General features: G+C 39.1%; 1 protein-coding gene across 1 annotated transcript in view; it reads left to right on the top strand.

Moving 5' to 3' along the window:
- Positions 1–13,290, top strand: part of RAPGEF5 (Rap guanine nucleotide exchange factor (GEF) 5) — a 155,243-nt gene that overhangs the window by 122,635 nt on the left and 19,318 nt on the right. Inside the window, exons 16-19 of the mRNA XM_012721031.1 lie at positions 672–769; positions 3,075–3,197; positions 4,553–4,731; positions 10,421–10,511. Coding sequence (XP_012576485.1) covers positions 672–769; positions 3,075–3,197; positions 4,553–4,731; positions 10,421–10,511 — 491 coding nt within the window. The remainder of the gene's footprint in view (positions 1–671; positions 770–3,074; positions 3,198–4,552; positions 4,732–10,420; positions 10,512–13,290) is intronic.

The following is a 13,290-nucleotide window of genomic DNA, read 5'->3' as shown; positions in this document are numbered from 1 at the left end:
GATCCCATTTATCAAACTCCTGTTATTTGCCAGACCCTGTGCTAGTACTTAGCATATATCTTATGACCTAATTTATATGACCAAAAAATTAGAAGCCATTAAATGTTCAATAGAGAAAATACTAAATGATGGCATAATGAATTATTATGGAACCAATTAAATTTGACGTATAAATAATTTTGACAAATGCTCACAATAAAATCAGAATATAAAACCATATATAGAATAATTACAAATATATATATATCTATTACTATGAATATGTGTATATTAATAAGAGTGTTTGTGTGTGTATACAAACATAAGTATATGAACAAAAATATACCCAAATATCATCAGTATTACTGTCTATAGTAACTTAGAGTGATGGGATTATGGATTTTGCTCTCTTCCCTAACCTCGGCTGTGTGTTAAAGGATGACTAAGTACTGTAAGAAAGCATTCCAGAGACTCCACATCATGGAGAAAGGGCAGCATTGTCTATGAGTCACTGCTGTCATTGTATGGAGTATGCAGAATTGAATCTACTTTATTATCTGATTTACTTTTTAAATATTTGTCTTTGGCAAGTTTTACTCTTTGGGTGTCTTATATGTATATATATATACGTACTGCTGTTCCTGTCTTTCCCTTTCTGATTTCTCTTTTTTTATATATATATATATATAAAGAAAAGCATGAACTTCAGCCAAATGAGCTGGCCATTTCCAAATCTCTTGAAGCATCTGGTCGAATATATGTCTACCGGAAAGACCTGGCTGACACTTTGGTAAGGACCTTTAACCTTGTACTTGAAACACACACACAAATGTCAGACTCATAGCATATTTTTGAATGGTAGAAAAGTATGTTCCCTTCTTCAGCTAACAATACACTTGTCAGATAGCACTACCAACTTAAGGAATTCTAAACTCTTCTTAACTCAGTCCTTGAGAGAAGGAACTCCCTCTCTATGCCATCTAAATTCCATTCTTCTTCTTTTGGTGGATCAATGGAGATTTAACAGAGGAACATACTTTGCAAGATTTAAGGAGAAGGAAACTTTATGTCCTTTGTTTCCTTCCATTTGGTTAACAGTGAGTGCACCACTGATCCCTTGAAGGGTGGCTCATCTTCAACCTTCCCATGTAACAGGTTCATAACAATGGGACACACCAGATAGCACTGAGAAAAGAATTTGGTGAAGAGTAGGACACATACTGTAAGTTATTTTTAGTCCAAATATAAGAAAATGTCTACCTAAGTATATACCTTATTGTTATTCATATAAACCATGGCTTGTGGCTGATCCCAGCCTAACCAAACCAGCCCCTGAGAAATTCTGCTTGCCCTCCCCTCAGCATTTGTGTGGAATTCATTCAGGCCACCCTTAACAGTGTCCTACTCTTGGACTGTTTGTACTTGGACTGAAGAGAATCAAATCTGTGGAAAAGTTGTGTAGTGGTCTTATCATTAGTAGTTTGTGTTTTTGTCTTTTTTTTATTAGAAAACTTTTATAAATGCAGAACTTCTAAAATGCACATAACTTATTTTTTTACTTATTTATTTTTACATCATTATTCATTTTGTGCATTTTTTCATCTCAGTTGTAATCCCCATGGACTTCCCACCACCAGTTCATCTGTGTGTCATCACCATAGTCCCACACACTCTTTCCACTCCTCCAGTTTTGATCCTGCTCCCCTCTCCACTCTTGTAAAATGTCTCTGGTTTATAGTTGTTCATTGTTTTTCATTTTTTCTTTATTCCAATTACTTTTTTTTTTCCTGGTCCCTTACACTCCTGCTATGAATGAAACCATCTGATACTTTTCTTTTTCTTTCTTGTTTATTTCACTTCCAGCTCCATCCATGTTACTGCAAAAAATCATGAACTTGTCTTTTTTGCTTGTTGAATAATATTCCATTGTATATATGTACCACATCTTTTTAATCCAGACATCTATTTTTGGGCTTTTGGGTTGATTCCACATCTTCCCTATTGTAAATAGAGCAGCAATAAGCACGGGGGTGCAGGTGTCCTTTTGAGTGAATGTTTTTGTGTCCTTTGGGTAGATACCTAGGAGTAGGATTGCTGGGTCGTATGGAAGGCCCATTTTTAGCAGTTTGAGAAACCTCCAAACAGCTTTTCATAGTGGTTGTACCAGTTTGCTAAAATGCACATAACTTATTTTGACATTTGAAATAGAGGTTAGCATTTGGGATCTAAGAGATTCTTGTTTTCCTGTTATATCATTTATTTTTGTAAAGTCTCATTCTTTTGTTGTTGGTGTTAACTATTTTATCATTAACAATTAAAGGTCAACAACTCAAATGGGAGAATTCATATTTAATTAGAAAATATCAAGTGTTTTCAAAAGATGCCAGATGATTCTAATTAGGTTTAACAGTGACAGTAGATTTTAAATTGTGGTTCCATTTCATAATTTCATGCCAGATTTTAAGGAAATACTGTTGCCAAACTCATACCTGTTTGTGTCAGGAAAGCAACTGACACTTAATCATCCAGCATGTGGTATAAATGAGCTAACTTGTATTTTTTCATTTCCTGCTTAATTTTTTTTTTACTTTTCACAGCATTTTAATAAAATTTGTACATATGTACCTGGGACAAGACTTGTTAAACATATTTCCTGTAAAAGCCATGTCTGTTTTTATTGAAGTGCACCATGACATTTCTTTTGTTTGTTTTTATACTCACCCTCCTGGCACATTAATTCTTACCAGAAGCCAGAGTGATTTCAGGGCTTTCACTTTCATTATGCTGCCTGTCAGGGTGGTGTTTTATAATCAGATTTGTGTGTGTGTGTGTGTGTGTGTGTGTGTGTATGTGTATAAGAGGGAAGGGGAGGCTAACTCAGTGAAGTGTCATTGATCACATTCTACTGATTCCAAGGCTGTTTCCTAAATTTGCTGTAACTCACTGAAGGTGAACAGACCAGGGAAAATATTAAGTGCACTCAGACAAGATTACTTTTCTAATCTGAGCTTCTAGTGCCTTTCTACAGGGTGCCAATTCAGTGCCAAACATTTGAGAATTACTGAGGATCCTTTTGCTTCTGTCTGTTGGTTTAGAACCCATTTGCAGAAAATGAGGAATCACAGCAAAGGTCAATGAGGATTTTGGGAATGAACACTTGGGATCTTGCTCTGGAATTAATGAATTTTGATTGGAACCTCTTCAATTCAATTCACGAAGTAAGTACAGAGTGAAGGGTAAAATGTTACTGCTTTTGCTTAAGATAAAATAAATGTTAGCTGAATTTTTAAAAGAATGTTTACATGTACCACTGGGTTTTTTAAAAGATCCATCATCTAGTTTTAAGTATATATATTTAGGACATGTTCCTCAAAGATATTTAGGGACTTCAATTATATTGAAAGACTGTCCTAAATCTAGAAAATCAAAATACATGATCATATTTTATTTGTTCCTATAATTGTTTGTTTAATGTAGTATAAATACACTATATTTATATATGTATATGTGTGTATTTATGTATATATGAAGTATTCATGGGGGTAATGGAGTCATCTTACATCTAATACTTTTGATATTCTTAACTCTATAAATGTCATTGTAGTTATATAAGAATCATAAACTTTTATGTACACACATACATGTTCTTTTACTTAAATTTAGACAATGCTGCAAAACTTCAATAACTTTTTTGAAAATATTGAAATGTAGTTCGAATTTTTATGTCCATCAACTTTTCCCTTGACAGTGTATAACATTTATAAAATAATTGACATGGGCAAAATGCTACTGACAATTAATATATTTAGGGCTCACAGAAATCAGGAAATGAAAAATATAACAGTTCTGAGCCACCATATGTTGCATCTGTTATGCCATGTAGTGAGATCTTTCTGTAGGAAAAGCCTTTTCTTCTGAAGAAGCAACTCATGTCCAACTTAGCGACTCTGGAGCTTCACTTTCAATTTGGAATATCCTTTCAATATCTTCAGTCAGTCCATATAGTCACTGATCTTATTTGCATTTTTAAATTAGGACATAGCCTTAATCTCATTCTCCTTCTGTTTATGATTTGTCAGTACCTTAGTTGTTCTCAGTGTTCACCAGACCTGTTCACCCAGACCTGTACCAGCACACTGGGAACTTGTTAGACATGTTAACTTGGGGGCCCACCACAGACCTATTGTGTCAGAAGCCCTGAGAGCAGGGCCCAGCAATGTGCCTCCACAGGATCCTAGTTCACAGAAGATTTTGAGAACCCTGATGTAAGCACTGCACCTATGAGGATCTACTGTGCAGCGTAATAAGCACTGGTTGACAGTATTCATTTTTACTTGAATTTGCCAGTATAACAAACTTGGATTTGAGTCAGCCTATGATTTAAACTTAGAATGCTTTAGATTTTCATGTAAAGGCGGCATCATCATGTTCTGAAAAATTACATTTGTATAGAATTCTAAGTGAATGTTCTTTCAGGATGCATCTCTAAGACTTTAAAATCCAGTGAGATTTATATCAACTTGACTTTGAATGTGCTAAAAATAAACGCTGGCATGAATACATTTTCTTTCAGCAAGAGCTGATTTACTTCACCTTCAGCAGACAAGGAAGTGGGGAGCACACAGCGAATCTCAGCCTTCTGCTCCAGAGATGCAATGAAGTCCAGCTTTGGGTGGCCACAGAGATTCTGCTCTGCAGCCAGCTGGGCAAGCGAGTGCAATTGGTGAAGAAATTCATCAAAATCGCTGCTCAGTAAGTGGATAGAGAACTGCTGTTTATCTCCTTTCCTTGAGACAGTGTATTTTAATCATGTGCTGGTAAAAGGGTTAGGGTGTAATATTGAATTAAGTGACCAAATGATTGATGGGTCTCTTCTTTAGTATGTATATCTTTGCATTTGATGTATTTATTGATAACAAGTAAATGTCAAAATTCCAGACCAAAGCACCTTGCTCTTTGCTATGAAAATAGTAAGCAGGCAATACAAGCATATCCCATCCCTCAACTAAATTACAGTGTGGTTGTGTGAGCTATTATGGACTAGAAAAATGGGGGCAGTTGATATGAGATGAGAATCACTGAAAGTCACATGCATTCTAGAATGCTGGCTCCTTGATACCCACTGTATGAACTTTGCAAACTCGTTAGCAGGCCCCGTACTCACTGGTCCCACTTTACCCTGAGCTTCAACCACTGTGTGCTTGCTGTGCTGCAGCCGCTCTGAATGTCTTGTGATTTCCATGCATGTGGAAGGACAGGAAGGAAATTTTCTCCTGCTCCCTCGGTTCTTGTCCAGCTAGTTGAGTAACCAAATTAATGTCAGACAGACCAGTGGGAGAAAAGAACAGTTTTACTTACGTAAGTGTGACGAATCCATGGATGAGATTCTAAAGTCAGTAGGCAAAAGGAGGGGCATTCACATGACAGGGAGAGGGTAGCCCATGTGATGAAGACCTGATTCTCTGTAATTAGATGCCTGCCCACCCATAACATTAGTTTCCACAAAAGAAGGATGATTGTAAAATATCACATTTGAGGTAAAATCCCCCAGTTTTTATATTGGACCAGGCAAGAAAATAATAAAAATAATGAATAGCCATATACCAGAGACATTTTGTGAGGGTGGAGTGGGGAATGGGATAAAAAATGGTAGGGAGAGGGAAGTGCACTGGACTATGGTGATGGCACATGGGTGATTTGGTGATGGGAAACCCACGGGGATTACAACTGAGGTGAAAAAAAAGTACAAAATAATGTAAAAATAAACTATTATATATATATACATATATATGTATATACACATATATGTATATACATATATGTATATACATATATGTATGTGTATATGTGTATACATATATGTGTATATACGTATATATGTATACATGCGTGTGTATATACATATATATACGTATATGTGTGTGTGTGCGTGTATGTATACATATATATATATATCCCCCAGTTTTCATTCTTGTAGGTGATTAAAGAGTGCCAAATTTTCTTGTAAGCTGCAGGGTCTCACCTAAGTTCAACTCAATTAATGCACATGGCAAGATGATTTACCTTGGGAGAAAGCATGTTCTGAACATCTTGTGGAGGCCTGTTCTTGACACACTGCCCTCCAAGTCTGGATGAGTGTTTTGAGCTAGGTGTGGCTACTTCTACATTCAGCATTCTTAGAACAATTGCTGTTGTTCTTTAACACCTAGATCAAATTTTGCTTTTTTCCCGAAACTATCCCTGACTGTCAAATGCAGTTTGCTACTCACCACCGCCTAAACACCCCCAACATGATTATTTCATTTTTTAAATTTCTTTATTATATTTGTTAAACTCACCCATTTATAAAGGGCTCCTTCACTAGCCTCCAGAGGACAGGGATGTTTCTAATCAGTCATTGTTTCTTGGATGCCTGGCATGCAATTCGGTAAATGGCAGTGACTCAGTTATGTTGGTTGAATGACATTTTAGTAACTTGCTGGAAGCAGCTCATAAAATACCAGATTTGTATCCTTAGCCTGCTTTTGGCACTGTTTCCCAACAGAAGCAGGCAGCATGAATTAAAGTCCTTCCCACTTGCTTCTTCCTGCCAGTCTTCCCATTTTATTTCATCTTATCTTTCAAAGTAGTTTTCAAGTACATGCTAGTGTAATATATTCAGGAAATAAATATTGTTCACTCATGTGAAGGTTTTTGCAAGGTACTCTCGGGAAGTGCCTTCACTGAGGCCTACACCAAACCCCTGCCTTCGAGGAGTTTATACTCAGTTGTGGGAAGGGAGCACTACAGCTCTTCAGAAATAGAGCAGTGCCTTGCCATGAGGTGAAGTTCTGTCGGTAGCTTCAGAAGTAGCAAAGTGCACATGTTATGGATGTGGGAAAGGAGAATTAGAAGAGAATAGGCATTTGAGAGAGGAGAAACATTTGTGGCAGTATTTGAGTTCCGGATAGGTATGATGGGTAAAAATTCAAAAATATGTTCTTATTGGACATCAAACCACAGAACATGTGCTCAGGAAAAGGAACCTCCTATAATGTGGCCAGTGTGAAGGGGGATTTGTGGGAGGTGGACATGCAAAGGAATCTGGGACCTTGTTAGAAAGGTTGTTGAACTTCAGATTAAAGAGCTTGGGCCAGTTACAAAGTCAGTAGCTTTCTTGTACGCCTGCAGCTTACAAGAAAATTTGCCATTCTTTAATCACCTACAAGAATGAAAACTGGGGATTTTTTTTATATATATATCTAATAGTTTATTTTTACATTATTTTGTGCAGAAGACCAGTGGGGTCATGCTTGCACCTCACGAAGGCTGATCTAGACTCAACTGTAGGTGAGGAAACCCAGAAGCAGGGTGTTTTGTTTCCTAAGGCAAGAAATAAGTTGGCATTTGGTGGGGTTGAGAAAGCAGATAAAGAACTGATATGCTTAAATCTTGGACTTTTTATGGAAGAGACTCTTCTTTTTTTTTTTTTTTGTCAGTGTATTTCATAAGAACCTATGAAATTCTTAAAAGTGAAGCTCATTGGATCAAAAAGTTTCATATAAATCTGGTTTTTTAAAGAAGTGAATATTAATATCCTGAGAAGTAAAATGACACACCACATAGCTCAGTTCCTAGCATAAGATTCTGTCTCTCCTCAGGGAAATAAAATATATTCACATCTTCTCCATGTAGCTCCGTACTCTTGAATTATTTACTATACTGGTCTCTACCCCCAGATCCTGGAGTAGAATGCCAAAAGAAACATAGAGTTAAATTCGTTATAATCACACTAGTAGGAATAACCAAGGGAAAACAGTAATTTCCATGATCACGAAGTGTATTCCCTGCCTAAGGCATCCTATTTGCATATTCATGTTCCTTTCCTTCTCACCATCCCCTCCCCCACCTCTGTGGTTTGAGTGGGTTTTATTTTCTCACATAGACAAAGGACTGTTTGCTAAACCAGAATATTTAGTATCAGATGTCTGCTCCTATAGTGGAATGAATGAACCTCGATGACAGAGGATTCCAGACCAGAATGGTATCCAATTTATATACTGTATTGATTTGTCTTCTAGACAAACCATGTCTATATTAATTTCTTTTTGCTGTTTATAGGTTCAGATGTTAGTTATATATGTATGGGTTGTTTTTTTTTTTTTAAGTATAAAGGATAAACTCTAAAAAAGAAATATAAGCCAAAAGAATTATTTATAGGGAGCTTTTAAAAGATGAGAGTCATACATAAGATTCCATATAAATGATTCAGCATGAAAACAATAAACCTTCTTATAGTGAAGAAAAATAGTAAAGCCATTTCCCAAAAAGTATGGTTTTCAAATCCAGCAAATGCTATCTGAATCACTTTAATTTGGGTAATGGACAGAATGTAAAAGTGAAATAGACATACACACTAACCTTCAGGACCCTAATGACCAGTGGGGGGGTATCAGAACTAAGTGGGCCTACATCTTGTGGGACTGTGAGAACACCTGGGAGAAAGAGAGCAGCAGCCAAAGTGCTTCTGGCGGGAATGAGCTGCTTTTACTGATGCTGGGCCTCAGCAGAGGAGCCTAGCACTTCAAATAAATACAGCACAGGGCGGGGTGCATTCAAGCTGGTTGCACTGTGCCAACTTTCAAGGGCTGTTTTGAGACAGAAAGGGTAAAAAATGAGAGGGAATGAATGGCAAAGATAAGTAGAGCTACAAGAACGGTGCTTTTAGACAGCAATGACTCTCAGAAACAGGTAGAAAGATCTTGTTTCATTTTAATCTTAGAATATGTGAAACAGGGTCCACCCAGGAGAAAGCTGCAGAAACCAAAAGAAGGAGCCAACTGAGTTATGGGATCTTAAGGCAGAGTCCAAAGCTGAACAGGAAGACTGTGGGAGGGATGAATCCTGCCCTGTGGCGATTCAGCCAGACTTGTGTGTGTGCCAGATATTTTGGACACTAGACATGAAGGTAGCATCACCTTTTCAGTTTTCAGGCCAAAACCTCACTGCCTCAGAGCCCAGGCCCAGCTGGATATGTGCACTGTTCCATCCAGGAGGCTGGCTCAAGGACCAGCCAGGGCAAGCAGGACAGCGCACAACCAGCTTTGTCTACTACTTCTCTTAACAGCCCAAACCATTTTCCTGATTCTGAAATAGATGTTCTTACATACTCCCTGTGTAACTGGATATCAGTATAGTTTCAGGGGACAGAAATTTTTACTACATACCAAAAGCCATTGAATACATAATAGCTTGTGACCAATCATGTAATAGCTGGAAGTCTAACTTAATTTTAAAAATCATTATAAATACAGTAAATTTTTTATATGCAAAGGTATTCATCCTGCCCCATCAACCAACTTTGAAAACGAGGAATTTTGACCTCATAATAAAAGGAGATGATTAATGTTATGTGAAACAGACAGCCTTGCAGTACTCTATAAATCTTGAGGGAATTGAAAATAAATGTCAACAGTAGGAGAGAAAGTAAACAAGTTATGGAATAGGCTTTGATGAAATGTTATATAGCCATTAATAATACTAGTGATGAATTCATTACACACTCTATAATATGGTGTGTAACTACAAAAGCAGAATACAGAGTTATAGACACCTTTCCCAAATTCCACTTGAGACATTGGTAGACACCCTATGGAAGAGACAGCATTCAAAAGAAGCTAAAGTAACATACACTACATACCGGTTTACTGCTAAGAGCGTTTGTATTTAATTATCAAGTTATGGTAATTTCTTCATTTTAAAACCTGCCTCAGAAGTTTTCTAATGTGCCCCAGATAAAGGAGTATCTGGAATTCTCAGACTGTTTTATCTGACCTGGAAGCCCAGACTCCCTCTGTTCTACCCTGCCCCACCAACCAACTCTGAAAATTAGTGGAAGTTTGACCTCATAATTAGAGAAGATGATTAGTGCTGCACAGAACAGACGGCCCTACAGAATGAACGGAGCTTCACACTTTGCTTTGCATTTCTTTTCTTCTTTCAGTGAGAAATGTGAGACCGTAGCCTTATAATATACCCCACATTTTAAATATAGACTTAATATAGTAACTAAAGGGGTGGGTGAGAGGAATGTTATTCATGAGATGTAGTGTATGTAAAGAAGCATGAATTCAAGAGAGTTTTCAGTTGAAACTGTAAATGCAAACAGAACAGACTAAAAAGGATTTGAATCTTTTAAAATGTCCAAAGGAAAGCAAGAGCACAACTCCATTCCCTAAGGTAAGGAGGAAATGGAATATTTGGGTTCCTTTGCTAGGAACAGTGAAGGGGACACCACCCTCTCACCGGGGTGGGGGGGCAGGGAGGTGTAGGCTGGAAAATAGAGCTCAGCCCTCCCTAGAGATGGAACTCCGTGACCTGGAGTCTTTTCAGCTTTATCTGTTGTGCTTCTCTGGGGAAAGGCTGCTGCCTCAAGGGCCTTCTGCTTTCTTTTATTCCATAGCTGCAAAGCCCAGAGAAACCTGAATTCCTTCTTTGCTATTGTGATGGGTCTCAACACTGCCTCTGTGAGCCGACTGTCACAAACTTGGGAGGTGAGCCTTGAGGGTCCTCCTGCATGGGGTGGGGGTGGGGGGTATAAACGAAACTAAAGGGAACTCTTCCAAAAGGAAACATGTATTTAAAGTAAGTTTATTTAAATGGGATACGTACTAAATTAATTAATGTGTTAAATCGGTAGGAGCTATTCTGATCAAATGATCTTCAACGCAGTTCTTCAGTATATACAGAAGAGAGAAAATTTGTAAAATACTCCCCAGTTAGAAATAATCTGCTCAGCTCTTGTGATATCTGGCTACAGTTCTATGTGGTTCCTCTTAAAAGCTCACTTGTGTGCTGACATGTGTCCAGAAGTAGATCCAATATGATGCTAAGGAATTCAAACTCCGGACCTCTTACAGCAAGGCCTCCCTAGCAGCATATTCACACAGATAATGTGTATCATGGTAAAATTTACTAAGTAGTTGTTTTAAGTTCTGTTTCTAAGAGAGCCTGCAAAAGATCACAAGCTTCAGGCCTCCCAAATCCTGGCTCTCCCTCTACAGTGTGATGAAGGCTTGCTGGGCTTCCAGATGGAGAGGTCCTCTCAAGTTAGCACAAGTTCTGAGACATGGACTCTTGAGGTCTATATGTGGAAAACTGAAACTGAAGTGTCCCGCAGTTTCATCAGACACAAGTGTAGAGCTCTCTGCCTCTCCCAGGGTCCCGTCACCTTGTTTCCTTGGGCTTTTATTCTTTGACTCTCCTTTCCCTATGGATTGACTGACTTCCTCGGGTCCCCACCCCCACCCCCATCCTTTCTGTAATCATCGAGTCTCCCCTATGGCTGTCACCTAGTCACTGCTGGCCACCTTAGCCTCTCTCCAGGCCTCCTAGGCTTACCTCCTGTCACGGCTCCATTTCTTCATCATTGATAGTTTTGTTTTACTTTATATTTCAGCATAGGTCTCAGGGCAACTTACAGATTCACTTTCTTTGAGTCAGGGGCCATACTCTGATGGAATGCACAGTGGTGACCTGAGGGTCAGGGTCAGTGTGCTTCTTGAAAAAGGATTCAAAAGAAATGAAAGACCTGCCTACTCTGGTTAAACAAACAAGATACGCATGCACATCAGAATATTTAAAGAATGGACAACAAATGCCACAATCGATCAGAGCAAGGAGAAAACAGATGGCTAACAAGGGCCAGGGGAGAGAGGAATTTGAATAAACCTAGAGAGAAGGTCTGATTTGCAGAACTTAGGAGGAGAAATAATTCACTTCAAGCAGCATGCATTTTTGTGTGCACATTAACACCTGCTGCATGCAGGGCACTGTATCAGTGCAGCCAAGCGATTTAAGAGCAGACTGTGCACTGACGAAGGTCACCTTGAACACTTGACCACAGGAACAAGTGCAAAGACACTTCCTGCCTCGGAGTAGCTTAGCTGACTGAAGAAAAGCCCTGCGCTATACAGCCTTTTTTGGAGGTTGCGCCCAGGCACTGCTTGGGAGTTTTGGGGTGTGTATCCCAGGTAGAGGGAAACACAGGATAGCTAGGCCTGGTGGTAAATGATCACACTGCCCCAAATAGGTGATACAGGAAAAGAAGTAGGTCTGAGGAACTGGTGCAGAGGTCAGCAAATGTTTTGTGTAAAGGACCAGGTAATAAATATGTAAGTTTAGGTTTGCGCAGTCTAACCATATGTAAGCTGTGCCTCAACTCTGCCACTGCAAGAGCTGCCATCGTTAATATATCAGTGGATGGGCATGACTGTATTCCAATAAAACTTTTATTTACAAAAGCAGATAGTGGGCCTCCCTGGTGGTACAGTGGTTAAAGTCTCAGCATGATGAAGCTATCGCCAGCCACTGTAGCATGAGTTCTATCCCCACCAGGGAGCTGACCCCCACATGGTGCAGCAACCTCTCCTGTCTCACCCCCTGCTCCCCTAAGCAGTGTATTTCAGTAGATCCTCCCGTTCTGCTCCCCACGCTCTCTGGTGAATCTTCTCACACTTCCCCACACCAGCTCACACCTTTGGCCTACAACAGTTCTTGTATGCATAAATAAATAAATTTTTTTTTAAAGTAGATGATAAGCCAGATTTGGTCTGTGACTGACCCCTCAAGTAGATTGGTTCAGCTTTGGCTGTATTGAGTTTGAGATGCCCCTGGGAAATTTATTTGTGATGCCCAACAATCTGACATATGCAGCTCAGAACACATAGGCATCAGTAGCAGATATCTATGTTTTATCTTTTTTCATTCAGTTTTGTCTTTCACATATTAACATGAGTGTGGTAGATAAGACTGTTTCCAAATGGAATGAACTTTCTATTTGCTGCAATTAATTGGGTCCAAACTCCAAACGGTCAGACTGAAAATCTGTTGCTAAGTAATTTAAAAATCTAGTGATTGTGGAGCTTGTCTTATCCTTTTTATTCGTTTTGGAAAAAGAAAACTCCACAAAAGTCTTCTCACTTCTCACTAACACTATTACCATTTGTGTTAATAGCCGGGATTTTTTTTTTTTTTAAGATTTATTTATTCATACAGAACTGGGGTACAGGCCAGAGATGCGGAGGGTGAGAGGATTCGCCAGAGACAGAGTGGGGAGCAGAACAGGCAGATCAACGAAGTACACTGCTGAGGGGAGCAGCGGGCGGGCCAGGAGAGGTCCACCTCCCCATGTGGTCACCTCCGGGGCAGGCGGGGATCGAACTCATGCGGAAGTGGCTTTAGCTTCTTAGTGCTGTGCTTTAACCCGCTGCGCCACCAAGGAGGGTCCAATAGCCGGGATTTTTTAAGCACCAGCCGTGGACTGCATACTTC

The sequence above is a fragment of the Condylura cristata genome, unplaced genomic scaffold (assembly GCF_000260355.1).
Source record: "Condylura cristata isolate star-nosed mole 26May11 unplaced genomic scaffold, ConCri1.0 scaffold00005, whole genome shotgun sequence".
Classification (NCBI taxonomy): domain Eukaryota; kingdom Metazoa; phylum Chordata; class Mammalia; order Eulipotyphla; family Talpidae; genus Condylura; species Condylura cristata.
Note: the sequence above shows the minus strand (reverse complement) of the source record. Positions and strands in the feature narration are given on the sequence as shown.